We start from the raw sequence: 20,792 nt of genomic DNA on the forward strand, positions 1-20,792 counted from the left end.
CTTTGACCAACTTTGGCCAAGTTGGTGGCCACCTTTGACCAGTTTCGACAGGAGCCTCTGCAAGTGGCTGCGAGTGGCTGCGAGTCACCTGCAATGGAAGGGGAGACTAATGCCTCGATCGGGTTTAGCGTCGACTGGCTGCCGTGACCAGTCAGGATGATGTAATCTACTCATGCCTGTTTGGGATTAGCGCGTTATCTCCCGAGGTCTCCGAGTCATGAATTGCTGAGTCAGGGAACAAAACCAACTTAACGCGTCTCTCGTCGGATAATTTATTGTTCCAGAGACGCGTCTCGCGTGTTCGTGTCTCTGCGAAAAAAGAGCCCCCCTTTGTGTATTGCCATCTCTGTCCGATCACCAAATCTCGATCAACCCACCCCCTCCTCCCTCTTGGTATCCGTGAGAGCCCATTTTTTCTAGTACGGCCAATTTTTCGGCCTGAAGCTCTCGATACCATGTCTAGTCTCGTCGATGCCGTTCTCCAGTCTGAGCTGGGAGGCTCAGGGTCTGGCGCCCGTGACAACATCCGTTCCGATAATCTACCGAGTTCTCGACGTTCGGAGAGCAATGGTCCCATGAGTGATATGAATGCCTTCCCCGATGACCGCGTCGTCGGGGCCAGTACATCCGCTGTCAATCGGCTACGGAATCCCTACGCCCCGGGACCTGCTCCCGTGGTGGATGAGGCTGGAGAAAGAGTGCGAGCCGAGTTTGAGGAGCTGCTGGAAACATTCATTATGGATCCCTCCTCATCAGCACCACCCTCGTCGGGTGAGATGCTGAGCGACAAGTACTACATTGCCCAAATCAAGGGCTTGAAGAAGTTTGAGCTCTCCACGCTCTACGTGGATTTCAACCACCTGGCCAAGTGGCACAACCCCATTCTGGCCGATGCCATTGCCGAGCAATACTATCGATTCCTCCCCTTCCTCACCAAGGGTCTCCACAACCTGGTTGCCAAGTATGAGCCTGAATACTTCGTTTCCCACCGACTCGCCTCGAGCGCTTCCTCCCAACCTAGTACCTCGGTCGCATCCGCCTACGCCAGTGTAAACGACAACCCCGACCTTGAACGCCAGATCCGTGAGAAGACCCGCCATCAGCAGACCGATAAGCTGTTCGCGCTTGCTTTCTACAACCTGCCGCTGGTGTCTCGACTCCGCCAGTTGCGTACCAAACAGATCGGTCGGCTACTCTCCGTCTCTGGCACCGTCACACGAACCTCCGAAATCCGGCCCGAGCTGTCGCTGGGAACATTCATTTGCGAGGGCTGCAGAACGGTTGTGCCCAATGTTGAGCAGACTTTCAAGTACACCGAGCCCACCGAATGCCCCAACGCAGTCTGCGGTAACCGCTTTGGCTGGCGTCTGGATATCGGCAAGAGCACCTTCGTCGATTGGCAGAAGGTCAAGCTTCAGGAGTCTTCTCATGAGATTCCTACCGGCAGCATGCCCCGTACGATGGATATCATCCTGCGTGGTGAGATGGTTGACCGTGCCAAGGCTGGCGAGCGATGCATTTTCACCGGTACTTTGATCGTCGTTCCTGATGTCAGCCAGCTGGGTCTGCCTGGTGTGCGCCCTGAAGCCGTTCGGGACAACACCTCTTTCCGTGGCAGCGAGGTTGGTGGTGGCGGCGTGTCCGGTTTGAAGGCTCTCGGTGTCCGTGATCTGACCTACCGTCTTGCTTTCCTGTCATGCATGGTTACCCCTGATACCACGACACCTGGCCAAAAGCCAGAGCAGCAACTCAGCGGACAGGCCAACAACATCTTGGCTTCGTTGAACCAGAATTTGGACCCGGATATGAATGATGAGAAGGCCCAAGAGGCGTTCTTGAACAGCTTGACCGCAACCGAGGTCGAGGACTTGAAGAGACTGGTGCACTCAGAGTACATTTATGGACGACTGGTGGACTCGATTGCCCCTATGATTTGGGGTCATCGCCAGGTCAAAAAGGGTCTGCTGTTGCAATTGGTTGGTGGTGTCAGCAAAAGGACTCAGCAGGAAAGCCTGCAGCTGCGTGGTGATATCAACTTGTGTATCGTTGGCGATCCATCCACCAGTAAGAGTCAGTTCTTGAAGTGAGTGAAAACCATGTATCTGCATGCCTCGGGTCCGACTTGCTAACAATTTCTTCCCCAGGTACATTTGCTCCCTTCACCCACGTGCAGTCTACACCAGCGGTAAGGCTTCGTCTGCTGCCGGTTTGACTGCCTCGGTCGTCAAGGATGCCGAGACGGGCGAATTCACCATCGAGGCCGGTGCTTTGATGCTTGCTGTACGTATTTCTTCTCCCTTGTCTGAATTTTTCACTAACAGCCTTTCTAGAACGGGGGTGGTATTTGCGCTATCGACGAGTTCGACAAGATGGACATTGCAGACCAAGTTGCCATCCACGAAGCAATGGAACAGCAAACCATCTCTATCGCCAAGGCTGGCATCCACACAACCCTCAATGCCCGTGCCTCCATCCTCGCTGCGGCCAACCCCATCGGTGGCCGTTACAACCCCAAGTTGACCCTCCGACAGAACTTGAACTTCAGTGCACCCATTATGAGTCGTTTCGATGTGTTCTTCATCATTCGCGACGACCCCAAGGAGAACGTTGACCGCAAGCTAGCGGATCACATTATCAACGTCCACATGAACCGTGACGAGGCTGTCCAGCCAGAGCTCAGCACTGAACAGCTGCAGCGCTACATCCAGTTCGCCCGGACATTCAAGCCGACGTTCACCGAGGAGGCGAAGGCGCTGCTTGTCCAGAGATACAAGGAGCTCCGTGCGAACGACGCGCAGGGAGGCATTGGTCGCAGCTCATACCGTATCACCGTTCGTCAGCTGGAGTCACTGATCCGTCTGTCCGAGGCCGTGGCTAAGGTGAACTGCGTGGAGGAAGTCACTCCCAAGTTTGTCAACGAGGCCTACGACCTTCTGAAGCAGAGTATCGTGACTGTTGAGAAGGATGACGTTGAGTTTGACGATGATGTCGTTCCTACTTCTCGCCACAATGCCGACGAGGATGAGGAGATGGCCGATCGCGACCGTGAGGGTGACAGCCCCATGCGTGATGAGGGCGAAGAGGCACCGCCCGTTGAGAAGCCCGAGCGCCAGAAGACCAAGATCACCTACGAGAAGTACGCAAAGATTCTCAACTTTGTCGTGCAGCGCATCAGAGAGGATGAGGTCAACCAGGGTGAAGGTGTTGAGCAGGAAGACCTTATCATCTGGTACCTGGAGCAGATTGAGGCTGAGCTTGATACCCAAGAGGATTTGGCTCGCGAGCGCGATCTGTGCACCAAGGTTATCAAGCGTATGGTCCGTGAGGGTATGCTTCTGCGCATCACGTCTAGCCTTGAAGACGAGGCTTCGACCCAACAGGACGGCGAGGGCGACAAGGTTCTTTACGTGCTGCACCCGAACATTGCCTTTGAGGAGCTGTAAGGAGTGAATTGTTTAATGTTCGTCTTGTTTGTAGGATTCAGTCCTTGCTTAGCATTTTCAGGGTGGATTTCTGGAGCATGGGGTTTACGAGTGATGATATCCGTTTTGTACTTGCGGCTTTTAACCATGTCATCGTACTTTCAGAACATGAATGTATACTTTCAGAATTAAATATTGAGATTGCACTCATCAAGTAATTATTACCATAGCTGAGATTGTGAGCGATCCCGATAGTTCTCAGAAGCTTCTTACTAACGAGACTGAGGGATCTCAGTCCATTATCTTGTTCTCGTACTCGTGCCTGGCACATCTGGCTCACTATACTGTAGGAATCCGTACCGACCGTCAGGAAGGAACATGTCAAACTCAAATGAGATAGATTGCAATTCAGAAATCCATGATATACCTGACTCAAAGCACCATGTAATCGCCATTAAGTCCATGTTCCATTTGCAGGCCCAAAGAATCCTGCATCCGGCATAGCTTTATATGCCACACCCTGGCCATCCGCAGTGTTCAAATAAACAGTGTTCCCCCACCAATCCGGGAAAGTTGCTCCGGGATATGAGACGCAGAAAAAGATAACAATACCACTCAGCGCGAGGCCGGTGTCCAGTGCAGCAGCCAGGACATAATTGTACTTGGTCCACCAAGCAAAGAAGCGGCGCTTCAGGACGTGATTGAAGACGAAGTTGACCAATGCCCAGCTAGAGTAATTGATACCGGTTGCTAAATAGAACATGAGTTAGTTAATGACTAAAGTGAATAGTCGGGATTGAGCACATACCGGGAGGGACATTGTATGTGCCAACGAAAATCAGAGGCCAGTTGATCAACTTCCAGAAGCGCTTTCTAGTATAGCGATACAAAGCCCAGGTAATAACCGGCGCGATAGCTCCGATCCAGAAGAAGTGTAGTAGCGGAGAGTATATCTCGCCTGCCGAGTAGAGTCTACGCGGTCCAACCAGACCCCAAATCACGGACGACGAGTATACAGTCCGGCCATTGGGACAAGAGAACCCATCCGCCTGGTCCGACTCACAAATCCCATCGATATTACCCAACATCCACAGAGTCACGCCCGCCTGCGTCAGTGCACCCAAGACAGTCGCAATACCCTGCGCGACGAAAGTAGTCCGCGGTGGTACTTTGAGATAATGCGCTAGTTTCATGTCCATGGCGAAATAAACACCCTGGCCAACGACATCGGTTGACAGAATCTTGAAGATCATGTTTGCCAGCGGTTTACCCTCGAACATGTATCCTCCGATGAACTCAGAGAGCACGTTGAGTTGATTCGCGTCAACGTTGGTAATACCCTGGACGATACCGCAGGGAACCATGTAGATGGCTGGAATGATTAAACCCAGGAACACGCCGTATACGGGGAGCTTGGTCTCGTAGACTTCTACCATTGCAATAGCCATGGCCATGATAATCACAATGATGGTGGTATACCAGTACCAGGGTGTCTTGCGGTACGAGGCACGGATCAGACGAGCGTGGATGTCGAGCTTGTTGCGACCTTTCATGGCGGCCCACAGATCGCGAGCATGCCAGATGCCAATATGTGAGAGCACAGAGGTGATGGAAGCGAAAGACAGACCGTACACGAATGCAAAGGTTGCGCCCAGATAAGGGGGTGAGTACTTGCGGTATGCTGCGACGTCCAGGGTATTGTCTGCTCCCACGACACGGGACGTGTTATAGACGGCGCCTGTGTTGTCGTATACATCACTGGTCATCATGGGTAGATAGGCCGTGAACCAGGTATTCGTGTAGTAGAGGATTGGAGTGATGATCCAAAAGAAGAATGCGAATCCGAAAAACACATTGATCGCTGCCCATGATGGCGATAACAGCGGGTTCGTGTTATAAGCAATCTGGCTCCAGTCGAAGGTAATCGGACTCAGGCCGAGTCCAGTTTGCATGCCAAAAAGCTGATTGACCACGATATTCTTCGGCGCAATCCAACAAACCCAAGTAAAGTATGACAGCGCGGTGAAAATCAGGCCAGGGAACCAATACCACACGAATGCGCCGCCCATAACGTACATAAAGAAGCGCAGGCGAGAGATGCGCCAACCGTTAGCAATAGAGTTGGCCCGAGAATGGAGTGTCTCCAGCATAGCACAGTTGGAGAGCACACCTGGCCAGATGATTCTTGCCGGCTCAACCAGCCACGGCGCCGCGAGTCCAGCTACACCGAAACCTAGAAGCTGGGCGCACAACACGATCATCACGTAGAAGCCAGGCTTTAGGTGAAAGTTGTAGAAGGACTTGCTCGCAGCTTGAATGATGTTGGTAGCATCGGCAGTAGCAAAGCCGAAGGAGACATTGCTCATGATCACGATGAGCGCATGTTCTTTGATATTGAATTGACGATCCGGATTAATCGTGAAGGAACCCAGACGTCCGAGGCTGATGGTAGAAAGTGGGAGTGTCTTTGCGAGGAATACACCGAGTGGATATGCGAGTAGCTCTGCGACTAGCGCTACGATGTGCACCGATGGGTATCGTAGGGAGAAGAATTGGTTGATGCCAGAGCCCAGGATGGTGAACACAATGCCCAGCATCCACATGCGCACAGTATTGACGGGCATGGTAGGATCGTCGGTCTCGGGGACAACAGCTCTGACTGTAGAATTGTCAGATCATTCTATAACTATAGGCCTGGGAAGGAAGACCATCGTTGTTCTCACGAACCTTCTGGAAAAGGTGACCGATCCGATTCATAGCTATACTCCTCATTCTTGTTGTCGGTGACCTCCGGCTCTAGCTCGGTATTTCCGACACCCACATCTACCTCCTCATCGGTCTTTTCAAAGGTAGATTTGGCTGTCTCAGCCTTGATTTCCTCCATGATGGGCGAAGGAGGAGAATTGGATCAGTTTCTAGACCCGGGGCGCAAGACTTGGAAAACACAGGCCGCGCAGACCTTACGCGGGCAGGTCTCTTTTAATTACTCCCCTCTTCGCCATGGCCGACCGGCGTGCACGATAGCGCAATGAGCGCGGGGAAGAGTATAGATAAGGCTAAGCCGACGACAAGGCCGTTGATCTTTCTAAAAGTGGAGTCGGCATGGTTAGTGCATGATAGGAAGGTCGAACCCCGCTTTCGTTCGGACGGAAGATTAAAAGAATAATAGCAGTCATTTCCAGAGATCAAGGGGTTTATTCTTTATTTTTGCGCCTGTAAGAATTCGTTGATCCCCAGCGTCGAGAGAGGTGCACAATGCAGGGCCATCAGAAGTTGGATAGAGTTGAATATAGATCGGTGGCGTGAGCAGATACGACGATATCGTTATCAGTTGCGGTACCAAGTTTGCCGACGGCAAGTGTAACGCTTATTGAGATAAGGAGTGACTAGTGAATGTGCCTCCTGACCGGATTGCGAGCGGGCTGGGGGCGATTTTGAAAGGTTTGCGGTTTCCACCAGATGCTGACAGTTGGGACTCCATCTGGCCCCCGGCATTTAACCTATAGCTCCGTATATACAGTGCCGACCGTTATTGCCTTCCATACCCTAATCATATGATACGTTAAAACCAATATGGATTGAGCGTCAATTACTCGTTTTTGTAGCTACACTGTAATACTGGAAGACGCGCGCATCAACCCTGAAACGATGAAAATGAGGGGAATAGCGACTGTTATTGCCTTCCACGTGGGGCGGGCCAGAGGTGTTCTTTCCTCCTCTTATCACTTTTCTACATAGACAAGGTGGTCAGACTGGAGGTCTGGAATATGGTGAAAGTATGCGTCCCGAAGGTCTGTGTTGCAATCTCAGGCTTTAAAGCGGGTAGCCTGTTTTGACCAGGCTTTGGACGGAAGGCCAGGACTGATGCTTAATTCCGTGGCGAGAAGAATTCGTCTCCCAGAAAAACCGCCATCTTGTCGAGGTATAAGGTGAAAATTTCGAGTAGTGATCGAATAAAGCCTCGATCGAGCATGACTGGAGTGATGCTACGGGGATGTCCGCCTTTATTGGGCGGTGCTTCAACCCGTAAATGCCCCCGAGTGCAAGCGTAAATTTACGACACTTGAAAGCCTGGAGCAGCACAGACGTGATGTCTATCATTGGAGATGTGGACATTACAACGGGCAGTTCTCTAGCCTTCAAGCGCTAAACCGACACAGAAGATCTACTAGCCACTGCTATTGTCGGTCGTGTAATCAATTCTTCGGATCGCCTAAGGAGTTACACCATCAAAATGCACTAGGTCATGTGGATCAATTTCGATGCTGTGAATACAACCGAGATTTTGTCAACGAGACCGCTCTTGGGCAACACCTAAGGGATAAAAAGAAGCATACCACTCGGCCACGCGAAAAAGGTCATGTATGTGATAAATGCAATCGAAAGTTTCTCAACGATTCTGCATTAAAGCAACATAAAGTCTCACTGGTCCATATTGCTATCAGTGACTTGAAATGCATTGAAGCGCACTACAATAAGCACTTTAAAAGTCCTTCATCGCTTTTATATTACCTTGAAAGTGGCACCTACGATAAATGAATTCTAATTTATGTCCGATTTTTCATGTCCATTCTCAAGATATTAGGATACGGAGGCTGAATAAGATACACCCAAGAATTTTAAAGCCCACTCCAAGAAAGCTGTGGGGTGAAGGGCCGTTTTCTAATCCCTGGGAATGGCCAGTTTTTATTTTGGCTATTATGGATGCGATCAGCATGTCGAGTAGATCAATTCTACTTGATAGAAGATCCCCTTGAAGAATACAAAAGACCCTAGATGGTATACGACGAGGGATAACATATGCCATATTGTCATATTGGGGCTCGGGAGCATATATTACTTTGACAGTTATATTCTTAGAGTTATGTAAAGACAGTGAAGCAAATCAGACATAACAAACGAACAATCCCCTCAACCCCTCAAGCAGCTACCCTGGTAGACAGCATAATCATTAACAGACAAGCCAACATCTCCACTTAACAACCCTGAACATCCCAAGCTGCCATGGGCTGAGAAAGAGTATGCTGCCAATCCTCAGTAGCAATGCCAATTTGGCCAGTGCAATCACTGTTCTTGTAGAGGCGGAGCACGCAGTATTTGATCCAAGTCGGGTTGCTCCAATCGATGGTAGTGCCAGTGCCGCAGGCTGCCTGGCTACAGCCTCGGTTCTCGGTGCTGTCGGCCTGGCCGGCGCAGGTTTGGAAAATCCAGGCGTTTGCCATAGGGAGGAGAGCGACCAGAGTTGTGATAGCAGTGGTAGTAACCTTCATTTTGAAGAGTTGAGATGTCTCGAGGAAGAGAGAGAGAATGGATATGAAGATTGCGTAAGATTGTTAGGTTTATCGAGCTTTGTTTGTTGTTGAATAGATCGAAGAGTGAATGGTCTCGTCTTTATACTTCATCTCGAGGTGTAGTCCGGCAAGGCTATGAATCTGGGGTAGTATTCATCGCATCGTCGGCGTTCGTATTATTCGTATTCTAGGGCTGAATATAGTTCACTGCGGATGATCGAAGTGCAGAAAGGCTAATTCTGAGTTGATATGCCCAATTACGGAATCTGGAATGTACGGGAGCGAATATAGTAGTTCATATGAGCGATCCAGCTTAGCTAGATGTAATATAGCAGGCAGCTAGATTCATACCTTCGTGCCGGGCTGAGACTTCGTGTAATGGGGCTAAATTGGGGCATTGGGGATCAACGTATCACTCGTGTGGACATGAATAGCTCTGCCTGCAAATCGAGAAACGGAGTAGACATATGCGTCGAAGATTGAGATATAACAGGAGCAAATAATATCTAGATACAAATCAGGGACAACATATAGCTGGAATCTAATTGAAAACGATTTGATATGGAGATATGAAAGCTGAGATGACAAAGTATGTTGGTGCGATATCCGGCTCCAGAGACCCGACCCTGAATCTAGCTAAGGTCATTTCCATGGTATATCGAATGTCCAGTAATCTGACTGTATCTTGACCTGGTTCATACGAGCTCAAATTTTGGCTCTTGGGATGTTACTTCGGCCAGGCCGATATCTATAGAACTTCGATGTAGGGTCTGGCTGTGGGACGCCTTGTAGAGGAACGCCTGAGCCGAGGCTTGACCTGTTGGGCCATTCCACAATAGGTCATTTCTGTTCATTACTCGAAAGGGACACATTCGGCGATGAGACCTGCAATTTATCTTTCCATGTATGACATCCCTTATAGTAAGAGGTGGAAGTATAAAAAAGCCAAGTTAATAAGCATGGATGTAGCGCAGGTAAGCACCAGGTATGTAAGCAGATATATTCACCGAGGTGCGCATGAAGATGCCCAAACCCCAAGACAAGCCTGTCTACCTACAACTTAGTATTTCCTCCATATATTCGAGTTTAAATGAACTAAAGTACCACACCCAAAGCAAATTCCCTCCTTCGAAAATCCAGGGCCAACTGCTGGGGCGACCAAATTCACCGCCAGTTCCTACATCTACCCAACAAGCCAGCGGTGACCGTTTAACACACAAAGAGAGGCCCAATAATTTAGATCCCCCACACCGTTTAATCGAACAAAGACTTATCCCTGTCATCTCTTAATGCTGCCAACCCAGTCTCTTACCCTTCTCATGTGCAATCGGATATTGCTGACCCTGTACACCCATCACCCCAGTCCCCAGTCCAAACCTCAACTTCAGACACCTATAGGTCCCCTCCACCGCTCATTCACAACCAACCATTTCCATAGGAATGGCTGCCACAGCGGCTAGTTTGCAGTTTGTACTGTAGTTTGCAAGATATTAAATGTACCGTGCTATAGATACGGACACACATGGAAATGCGGTCGCGGGACCATCGTCACCTTAGCCAAATGCAATAGGCCGTTAAGTCAAGAAGATCGAAAAAGGCGGAGGCGCTTTGGCAAATAAAGAGATCAAACAACATATAGAGAGGGAAGGACCAAAGAAGACTACGGAAGATGCATCGTCCGCTGGATTATCAACAGTAACCAGGCTCACGGCAGATCGCGGGCGCATACATGCCGAATGCATTTACTGCGCCGAAGCGTTCGAGAAACGGATGTTGGTTGCTTTGATCGGCGTGTGATGGTTACTCGACAGCGACCATACTTGAGATATGACTATAGGGGTCCAAGCTAGATTTGAGTCTTGGATAGATTGGAGGATACGGACTTTGGGCGTTGACTGGAGGTGGGTTGGTTGGATTGGATTTCTTTGTTTGTTTAGCGGCGTGCGCGGTCATGGTGGCGAGCGACATGACATTCCTTGGTCGCAAGTGAAAGTGGGCGCCATAGCCCGATCTAAATGTTAATCGAATGAGTTGTAAATCCTAGTCAGATCGAATAAGCTAATAAAAACAACAAAGTCCACGGTCGCTCGTGATATGCAAGACTGACTCTTGTCGATGAACGAATGAACTACACAACAAAGAGTCGTCGTAAAGCATGAGCGATCGAGGGCCTTGCCCGATCCAATCGTATTTGAAAGACAGGCCTACCTAATAAGTAGATCATCCAAGTCCAAGCATCATTGACTGAACACGCTGAAAGAGCAAGAGGTCTGAGGTCAGACTGCTACAGTACCATCTAGCCTATAGCACCACTCATACCTCACCTTCCTTCTCCCCTTCCTCCCCCTAGTGTGAGTCAGGGGTGGCGACAACCCCGTGTTATGTATGAGTTGATGGACGATAGGGCGATGGTATGCCCCTCGATCCAGCCCTGTCCTGCACCATCACAATCCCATCGATCCGATCGAGAAACTTAAACCCTCTCTCCCCGCAACACGTCTCGGGATACGCGAAGGGACGCGACCGTCACAGCTGGAAATAGCCCCGTGCGGACCGCGGATGCAGTTCCGGACGGGCTTAAGGTTACTCACACTGCCAGGACTTTTCTTCAGGATTCGTACTACTGTCGCTGTCCTGTCGCTGTATAGTGTAGGGGACAGAGCGCTTGTGTAATGACTTGTGCGGCTGGCCGTGTGTCACATTCTCTCGAGTGGAGATGGGATCTGGGCCTCTGATCCCCCACGGGGGTGCCGGAGCTATGTTCCATGGTTCGGTCTATGAATTTGCTTCTGCAGAGTGCGGAGGGGATCAAAGCTCCTTTTTATTTGTTTTGACACAGAGTCTGGCTCTAGACCTTGTGCTTTGGCCTTTAGGTATGCCGAACGGTATGGAGGAGAAGTACGGAGTACTCTGGACTGGAATTTGTCATTGTGAGAAAAAGGCGGTGCTCGATCTAGAGCTGTGCAGCTGTGGCAAATGCAAGTCTAAGCCTGGGGGACGTGTGGCAGCGAGCTATCGAGTGGCGGTGATAAAGAGGCGTCCGGGGAGTCGGGATCGTGTCAATGCATACATAGTCCATAGCTGTCATCGACTATACAGGTCTTGCAGAGGCTGGAAATAGTAAGGAGCTGGCTGGTGAATCGGTGATGAATCCCAATGTACAAAGTACTGTATTTCTGTCTCTCGACGATGGTCCCAGCCGAAGGGGTCGGAGCCCGGAAGTCAAATGCGTCCTTGCTTATCATGATTTGAATTAGAGATCTTGCATATGAGATGCAGATGGAGATGCAAGAAGGCCCGGGGAGGTTGATGGGACCAAGCGGTTGGGAAGAGAAAAACGTACTGCCATATTCAAGGGTAAATAGTTTGAAATTGGAGAGCACTGATTTGCCTATCGAATTTGAATCGATCGCAAGTATATCTATCCATCTGTACAGCTAGTACACAGTTATCTACGGAATATATCCTTGACAGACCAGTCCAGAAACCCGGGGTTTACATTGCTATACTAGTTCTCGGTAAACAACATCTTGATCATACCCGACGTAGGGAGTAGATAGATAGAACCTGACTAGGTGATTGCCTGCTTTTCATAATAATCCTCCGGTCGCTGTAGAGATGGATGAGAAATTACCCGTTCCATCGCATGAAGCGGCAAAAGCGACCTGCCGGATTTGGAGCTCTCTCAAATTTTCAAATCCTTCAGCCCCCCATTTCCCTTGACTGTGCCCACCTCCCGAAACCCTCATTAAACCACTGTACTCCATAGTTAGGCAGGAACTACATATAAGTAATAATCCACAAGTACAAAATACTACAGTGTGTTCCTGACTATCCACACTAGATCATCACAAGGCACCCAGGAAATTGGTAGCAGGGACTAGCTAAGAAGCTAATGAAACACCGAGGCGCTGGGATTAGGGAAAAAGGGGCGCGGCCACGATCACGACGTGCTGCTGATCGATGGACCGATGGGCCGCGGCCCGTCCCCAGGGAGCCGGCCCAGAGACTGAAGTACGGAGAAAACAATAATAATGTTATGAACTTGTGTTGCACTTTCAAAAGGTACCGAGGAACATGTCAAATGGATATGAAAGATGACAGCCCGTTTTATTTCCTGATTAGGCTCATCGCCAGACTTTATTGTCCACTCTGTCCAAGGCCCAGGCCAGCCTCTACGCTTACGACTTAAGTTGCAAGTTAATGGTGTACGTAGTGGTGTAAAAGCACCTCCCGCTTTCCCCGACGGGAAGATTAAGAGGCAGAGGTGTATATGCATCTGATGTCTAATAATGTTTAAATGTGATGGGTTTCCTGGACCCCGGGACCAAAGCATGTGCAGGGTCATCAATATGATTTCTTTTTTACCCAGCGATCATCTTTGATCATAAAGTGACCTGTCGAACCCAGCCGGATGGAGTACCTTTTGTTCAAGGGGGGAATTGTTTTATGGTGTACCCGCGACAATGGCTCGGATCCACTTGGGGGCGTCGGGGAAGAGAATGTGCGTGTGCCGCTGGCGGAAACGCTAAGCTCTGAATGTAAATCTGTTCATCTGTGCCCTATCGAGAAGCAAGTCTCCGGGCGATGTGTCGGATGTCTAAAATACCAATATTGTAGTAGGGTGCAAAGGTACGAAGGGGAGAGAGGTTTCTGATGTGTTCCTGACATATGCGACAGTTTCAAAGGAATAAGCCACCATTCAGAATGAAAATCAACTGACTCGTATTGTAGCTAGTAGTTAACAGTTCTCGTTAACTCGAGTGTTCAAAGGGACTCGGTCCGGACTCCGCGATCTAGACTCGGGAGGATAGTCAGTCGTAGACTAGATCTGGTTAGACTACCAGACAAAGAACGAAGAAGCCTACTGTACAGTCGCTGGACGGGTAAATAGGGCAAGTTCTTGTCATGAATGTTATGATTGGTGCAATAACCTCGGCCGCAACTCTTCCGCCCATTTCCATCTTCCATAATCCCTGGAAAGTCATGGGCCGTTCGACCTCGGGTTAATTCTTAACGATCGCTTGACACCCGCCGGCTATGATTTGCGGCTTTAGGAGGAACCGGTGAAATTCCTTAAGCTACCCTTGTCCCTCTTGACTCCTCCCCGTGTCTCCGCGAGGACACTCCGGCGGACCATTTCATTCATTGTTTGTTCTCCCTTTGCGTCTCATTTTTGAGTTGGAAGGGGGATAGACGGTGGTTGATGGGTTTAGGAATTTGGAATATAGTCTAACCCATGTTGTGTACTACAAAGAACAGTACACATCTTTCTTTGATGCTCATCTCAAGCCTCATGATGTGATAGCCATATTATTGAGACGGTCGGTGGTTATTTGATTCTTAGGATCCGGCTATTTGTCCGGTTCAACGCTCAACCCTCCGCTCCTCCGTGTGGAGAAAGACGGGGAAGTGCCCGACGCGGAAACCGTTACTATTACCGTAGCCTATTATTTAGAATTCCTTTTCTCTTCCAATCAGAATTTCTCGTCGAGGCCACAAATTAGGATTTGACGGATTCAAACGGATTTCCTCTCCAGCAACGGACCCGGCCGTTTTCTTCTTCCCACGGTGCCTACTATTGTACGGAGTATGTATTAGACTATTTAGGCGCGGGAATAGAGAATAGGAGAGAGTGTCAAGTAACAATCTAATTTGTTTATTTATTATTTTTTTCATCAACTAGCGTGCCTCGTGCCTCTCTAGAGAAGTTCCAGAGGCCAGTTCGTGGATCGGGGAGACCCTCTCTTGGGCACCAGCAAATAATAAACGACCCCACGGGCTCTGGGCCAGACTTTCTCTTCCCGAGAACTGGATCCGGTGTCGGGACGAGGACGGAAGAACTCGTTCAGTTCATAGCGGAGAATCTCCATTCTGTGGAACTGGGGAAAGTTTTCGAGATCCCTCGGCTTTTGAATACTGTAATGTGTAGTGAGATTCCGGAAAGATGGGGGAGTCATAAACTCATAAAAGAAGTCGTTTCGTCTTCCGGTCGCGCGCGCCCGATATTTCTTTAATGTGATTATTCCTATCTCTATCCAACGCTACTGCAGACTTCAACTGGAACTATCGATCTTGACTCGACTATCTCCCGTCTACTGTACTTTGGACATCCCGTCTACACTATCCCGTCCACATCAAAGAAACGGTGTCGACGTGTTTGCTCCAATCTTCAATCGATACATCCTCGATTGCCCTACAATCGTCTATCATCCCTAGGTACCCTCCGAAGCGGTGAATTCCGGTGGTTAACCGATTGACATCGAGGCTGGGGTACATTCCAACCCTTCACCGCAAGAAGACAATCTGATTTACTGGCGGATCAGATTCCCCGCTGCAACTCATTTCGTTCCGCCCTTTCGGGGAACCTTTTTTACTCTCCAAGTGCAACAGATCGTTGGGGTTTGACCGCAAGGGATGCACATATTCCTGGGGATCTCCAGCATTCCTCGGAAATCCGAAAAAAAGGACCACAGATCCAAGATCATTGATCTAGGATCAATATTATGATCTTGGGAATCCCTCGGAGATTCCTCATCGACAAGAGTACTATCTACTACTACATAGTAGTACTGTAGTAGTACTTTGTTTTGATTCTGATCTCTCGACTGGCAGGATTAAACAATTGTCATCCGATCTTCCCCGCGGACACCGCGAGATTCCGATACATTGTTCTAAGGGCGGCTGTCAAATAATCCCAGTTCTTATTTCTTCTTTTCCCAGTGGGCCAGTCCGATTTGTTGATCCGTTCACGTTGATTGACGGATCGTCCGCCTCACTGCACGGAAGCTGCTTCCGCCTGATTGTCGGGTCCTTTTGGCTGAAAAGGGAAAAATAGAAATTAAGAAATTAAGAAATTCAGGAATTCATTTATTGAATTTCTATTTTTCTTATTTTCTTTTCTTTTATTTTCTGTCTCAGTCGGGAACTGCAAGGGTACGGCGGCAGTCTAGAAGGCCTTTCCCCGGCTTTGATCTTCAGATGTACACCGTCTCTGATAAACTTCCTCGACTCATCCACTTTATTTCTTCTTACCTGTCACCGTCTCTTTAACCCTGACTCCCACACTCACCCTTTTATATCCTCTCTCCTCTCCACTCCTCTATCCACAACCCATCTCTACAATACTCACCTCCTCGACATACTCAACTATCACACTCACCACCACAATGATCCCTATCCAGTCGCGCATACGCGACATGGCTCTGGCCAAGGCCAGCGCCGTGGCTCCCGTGGCCAGCACCGATCCAGCACAAGTTTGCTTCTCCTGGAGTGGCAGCTCCTTTGAATGCTCGCCTCTCTCTAACCCATCTGCTCCTCCTCCCACACCAACCGACTCTCTCCTCGACATCCACCCACGCAAGTCTTCATTCTCTAGCGAGTATGGTATGGGAGCCGCCTGTGCTTTCCCATCCTGGCCCAAAGGACCTTCTCTCTCAACGGACGACTCTCACGATACCTTGACCAACGCCTATCTCTCCGACGAAGACCTGCTCTGGATGCCCGAGAACGCCGGTGTCGAGCCCCCCGAGCTCGATGAGGAAGCCACCAAGACCCACGAGATGGTCTCTTCCATGACTATGGAGCAACAGTTGGCGCGCATGCGAGCCGTCGCCGAGGAAGAAGATCGCCTTCGCTTCCTCGCCAAGGTCGAGGCCCACGCCCGCGCCACCCAGGCTCTCCGACAGACCAAGTTGGCTATGCACGATCGCGACACTACCCCCTCCAAGCGCAAGAAGCGTCGCGTCGTTCCAACTCCCAAGCGACGTGCTCACTCGTCCTCGGCCAAGGTATCGATGGGAACGCACTGAACGTGATCGCACCCTGATGTATTATCTCGGTGCGGCGCGGGCGCTTCTCCGATCCTTAATGACTTCGCTTCTTGGGACTTATTGCGCGAGCGCGATAGCCTCCTTGTCTTTCAACATTACTTTTTTTATCCTCCCTTTTACTTCGCTTCACTTGCTATCAACCAGCAAACACTATGACCACCACCCCCACGTCTCTTTTACCCCTCCTATGCGGAGCCTGGAGACAGCCCCCCATCGGGCTCCGAGTTGTTTATCGTGCACCCGTGATACTCCGCGCGCCCCCAACGAATCATATCACGGGGCGTAGGCAGCTGCGAGATCCGTCAGCAGCTGCCGATCGCATGGGCCATTTCTGCCATAAGGCCAAGTTCCTCGGAGCCCAAGATGACGCCTTATCCAAGGCGATCTACCCCCGCGCTTACCTAATTTCTCTACGCTGTCGGCGCTTCCAGAAATCCTGGCCCCAGTGTACTCTGCAAAGTACTCTACCACGGAGTACTCTACTACGAAGCTACTGCTCTTTCACCGCTGGTTGCCCCCCCTTTGACTCATACTTCGTTTTACTTTTTCGTCGATTCCCTCCGACACTTTCTCGCATGGAGTTTGCAGCGTCCTTGATTTTTGTTTTCCCTGATGATTTTCTTCTCTCGATCGCATTCCATTTTCCGCATTATTCCCTGGGTCGTCTGACTCTTGCATCCCCGAAACGGCCCCGGTGTTTTCTTTTCTTTTTTTATTATTAGCCTTGCTTTCCTGCCTACTTCATATTGATTCCCCCCGATTATGTACTTCCCATTATCATGTCTGCCCCGTTATAGCGCTATTGTCATGTCCCTTAGATACCCAACTGTGTATGTAGCTAGTTTTACTTTTTTCGTGTCATGCATATATTCATTTTATCCATCTACTTCCTGTCCCTCCTAGTTATTTTCGTCTCTTAGTATCCTTATTTTGTATTTTATCCGCTCCCGCGCACTGCGCTATCGGGGGGTGATTTCCCATCGCCCTGCGCACGCCACACGCCACCACTTCACCTGTTTATGTGTTCCCCCTCCCCCTCACCCCTGCACCCGTTCATCCCGCCATGGGAGATCCGCGAGCCGCGACTGTCGGTGTGAGCTGGCTGATGGCCGTCGCGTGAGAGATGAGGACTTGGACACGGTACTTATTACCGTTGGGCACGCAGTTCTGGTGCTATGATCTTGTTTTTTTATCGGTCGGGTTTTCTTGTTAAGTCGCCTAGCTTTACTTTAGTCTAGATCTCGCAATCTGATTAAATTTTCATTTTGAAATAAAAATTTTTATTTTAGAGTATGACACATTCTTATTGTCGTACTTGACTATTGTAGATGTAGATGTAGATGTATAATGCTTACTGGAGTAGGTGTTAGCACCGCCCGTATACAACACAACACACGAGCACCCCCGTGTCCCGCGATAAAAATGGAACAGGCCCCCCTCGAATAGTAAATCATCGTACATACTCGATCATTAACGCAGCCTAACCTAGACTAATATGGATAATTTTCGCCTTCAGCCCTGTCTCGCCTTGTCCGTCTTACCCTGCTCTCGCCTCGTGTGTAGATACAACGTGGTAGTCGCTTATCCCTTATCGGGTATTACGACTGGCACCTAAACCGGGCCTTGAATATTCTTCATTTTGGATAGTGGAGAGGTGACTGTGACTCGCGTCTGACGGATGGGGCTGCAGATGACATGCAACGGTGAGATCTTGAAGTTGGTGGGGGTTTGGGAGAGTTTGACGTAGTGGATGCTAGGTGGGGGTTGGGGATGTGATGTGATTGATAATTACGTGAATGGATTATTAGTATTAGGATGGATGGGTTGGGTACTTTCTAGGCAGTGTTGGATTAGAGTATGATTTGTATAGACAGGTAGTAACCTGGATGATATGAATAATCGCAAGATGTAACCAGACACAAATCATCCACTCGCGATCCGAGTCCTCGATCTAGAATTGGAATGTACAACAGCTACTGTATGCCGTAACCTAGGAAATCCGATTTCAAATCCCAAGTCACGCTCACGCAACGCTGGCAAATCTGACTCTAACTCCCATTCCAACCAAGATACGGCAACACGAAAGAATATCTGACGTTGGCACTGGGTGTCATTGCATTTGTGTCACCGGGGGAGAGGGGGGATACATCTACTTATAGCCCCCCCTCGTATACTCATCTTTTACTAGGAACGGCGACTCCGACCGTCATCTGATACGGGTTTTCGCCCCAACGCTGGATGTACCATTATGTACCGTGAAGAGTCGGTGAATTGGACAAAAGTCCCATAAGATTGGAAGATCTGTCAAGGAGGACTTGGGCCTGATAATAATGCAGTTCGTTGTATGCATGAAAGGAAGTACCGCGCATATCTGGTACGCCAACGCCATGCAGAATGTGTATAGCGCCACTACAGTATTAGATCTTGAATAATCCCATGGTCTTAGTTAGGTAAGGCTGTCTCAGGATAAATGTGTAGCCCCGGTTAAATACTATTTCTCCTTAACATAGTATACTCCATACTCCACTCCATAGTCTATTCTAGATCCCCCCCAACCTTCAATCAAAAAACAAGAAAAGGCCCATTATCACCCTCATTCTCCCTCGCATAAGGAATCCACCCCCCAACCCGATGATACTCCCCCCTCCCCCAAAAAGCCTTCAAAAACCTCAACGCCGAAAAATTACACCAAATCCCCATCGCCGCTAACAACTCCCTAAACCGTCCCTCCACAGCCTCCTGTCTACCCTGGTCAACCCAGCATTCCGTCCCGGCAATGAAAAGCGGTACGAAAATATCATGCGAGAAGCTATGTACCGGGCCGGCGGTTAGGAATTCGATTTCCGCTAGTAAGATCGGGAGGGAGGTCCCTATTTCGGCGGTTGCTTCGGGGAGAGGGGCGAGCGATTGGTAGGCATAGATTAGACTGGCGTGGTAGACGGCGCGGACGATTGAGTGCATCCATTTCTGCGTGTTGGTGCCGTGCGTTGTGATTAGGCGGGTTGTATCGGCTGAGGCTCGGGCGTGGGCTAGATCGACTTTTGCGCGCCAGGGGGCCATGTCGATTGGTGCAGGGGACGGGGGTTGTGATTGGTTTGCATTTTCTTGGGCTTGGACTTTTTGGGAGAGGGTATATCGGCGTCTTTCTTCGGCGGTGATTTCGCGGAAGACGCCCGTGAAGGTGTGGAAGTAGTCGTCTAGTAGGATTGATTTTGAGCGGGGGTGGAGGGCGTCCGTTATAAAGGGTTGTTCGATGGAAAAAGCGCCGATGTTGCGGAAGACTTCTATGTCGGCGACTTCCCGGATGATAAAGTCGATTGCGGCGTTGGGATGTGTGCTGTGTCTGTTGCGCCAGGTGTATCGCTCGATGAGGACGCGACAGGCGTGGAGGTGGAGATTCCAGTCTGTTGAGTGCGGGATGAGCATTTCTCCGTAGCAAAGAACTAATGTCGTTGCTAGGATTTCGATCAAGGTTGAGTCCCGGGAGAGGTGGTCGGTGGTTGAGTGGTAGTTTGCTAGCTCGGTGTTGATCTTTTGGTTTAGCATGTGGAGACTTGCATCACGGAGGCGGTGGTTGATGCTTTGAGGTGTAGCTGTTGCAGAGGGGATATTTGATGATGTGAATGATAAATGGGCTGCTGCGACACTGAGGATTGAGAGACCAAGACATCGTGAACGCTGTGCGAGAGGTGCGATGACTTTGCGCCATGGATGGTCCGGTCGGTCAACCCATGTCAATCGGGGAGCGACTTTGATGTTGAAATGAGTGAACAGATTCCGCGATAGAATGGCTGATGTATAGCTATCAACCAAGGGCCTGTCGATTGTCGGCGATGGTGTTCTTGTTATTGATATTGGAGAGTTCTGATCCATCCTGGGGACAATATCTCGTCCAGGAGAAACTCCAACTCTGGGAACTAGAGCAGCACTCGATATATCTGCATCATTGGTGTTGGTGCTAGATTGACTGGTCGATGACCTTTCGGACGGCTTCTGTATCCTAGTGACACCAAGACCCCATTTGAGTTGAATCGCATCATACCCGGGGCATTGAAACTCGCGAATGGTACATTTGCGGCATCGTGGAGTACTCCGGTCGCATTTAATGCGGCGCTTGATGCATCGCCGGCAATCTAGAAAGGGTCAGACAGGGTAATGAACAGGGGACATCCGGGACGAGCCTACCTTTGGCCGCGGTCTGCCGATCCGGGGGTAAAGAGGAGATGCGAACGTTGAGCATTTTATTA

The 20,792-nt window shown here is 49.8% G+C and overlaps 5 protein-coding genes across 5 annotated transcripts; 2 read left to right on the plus strand and 3 right to left on the minus strand.

The window, feature by feature from the left end:
• Window positions 1–455: 455 nt before the first annotated feature.
• Window positions 456–3,443, plus strand: N7496_007084 (MCM DNA helicase complex subunit MCM6; the record flags this gene model as incomplete). The annotated part of the gene is made up of 3 exons (XM_056700013.1): window positions 456–2,083; window positions 2,145–2,280; window positions 2,331–3,443. 3 exons carry the CDS (start codon window positions 456–458, stop codon window positions 3,441–3,443), a joined length of 2,877 nt encoding a protein of 958 aa, XP_056555426.1.
• A 433-nt stretch (window positions 3,444–3,876) lies between these two features.
• Window positions 3,877–6,306, minus strand: optD (uncharacterized protein; the record flags this gene model as incomplete). Its single annotated transcript, XM_056700014.1, has 3 exons — window positions 3,877–4,172; window positions 4,231–6,081; window positions 6,150–6,306. The coding sequence occupies 3 exons, from the start codon at window positions 6,304–6,306 to the stop codon at window positions 3,877–3,879; spliced, it is 2,304 nt and encodes a 767-aa protein (XP_056555427.1).
• A 2,092-nt stretch (window positions 6,307–8,398) lies between these two features.
• Window positions 8,399–8,692, minus strand: N7496_007086 (uncharacterized protein; the record flags this gene model as incomplete). Its single annotated transcript, XM_056700015.1, has 1 exon — window positions 8,399–8,692. The coding sequence occupies one exon, from the start codon at window positions 8,690–8,692 to the stop codon at window positions 8,399–8,401; it is 294 nt and encodes a 97-aa protein (XP_056555428.1).
• A 7,190-nt stretch (window positions 8,693–15,882) lies between these two features.
• On the plus strand, window positions 15,883–16,524 carry N7496_007087 (uncharacterized protein; the record flags this gene model as incomplete). The annotated part of the gene is made up of 1 exon (XM_056700016.1): window positions 15,883–16,524. One exon carries the CDS (start codon window positions 15,883–15,885, stop codon window positions 16,522–16,524), a length of 642 nt encoding a protein of 213 aa, XP_056555429.1.
• A 2,583-nt stretch (window positions 16,525–19,107) lies between these two features.
• Window positions 19,108–20,785, minus strand: N7496_007088 (Zn(II)2Cys6 transcription factor; the record flags this gene model as incomplete). Its single annotated transcript, XM_056700017.1, has 2 exons — window positions 19,108–20,678; window positions 20,731–20,785. 2 exons carry the CDS (start codon window positions 20,783–20,785, stop codon window positions 19,108–19,110), a joined length of 1,626 nt encoding a protein of 541 aa, XP_056555430.1.
• Window positions 20,786–20,792: the final 7 nt, after the last annotated feature.

Source organism: Penicillium cataractarum (assembly GCF_028827025.1).
Source record: "Penicillium cataractarum strain IBT 29864 chromosome Unknown utg000005l, whole genome shotgun sequence".
NCBI lineage: Eukaryota > Fungi > Ascomycota > Eurotiomycetes > Eurotiales > Aspergillaceae > Penicillium > Penicillium cataractarum.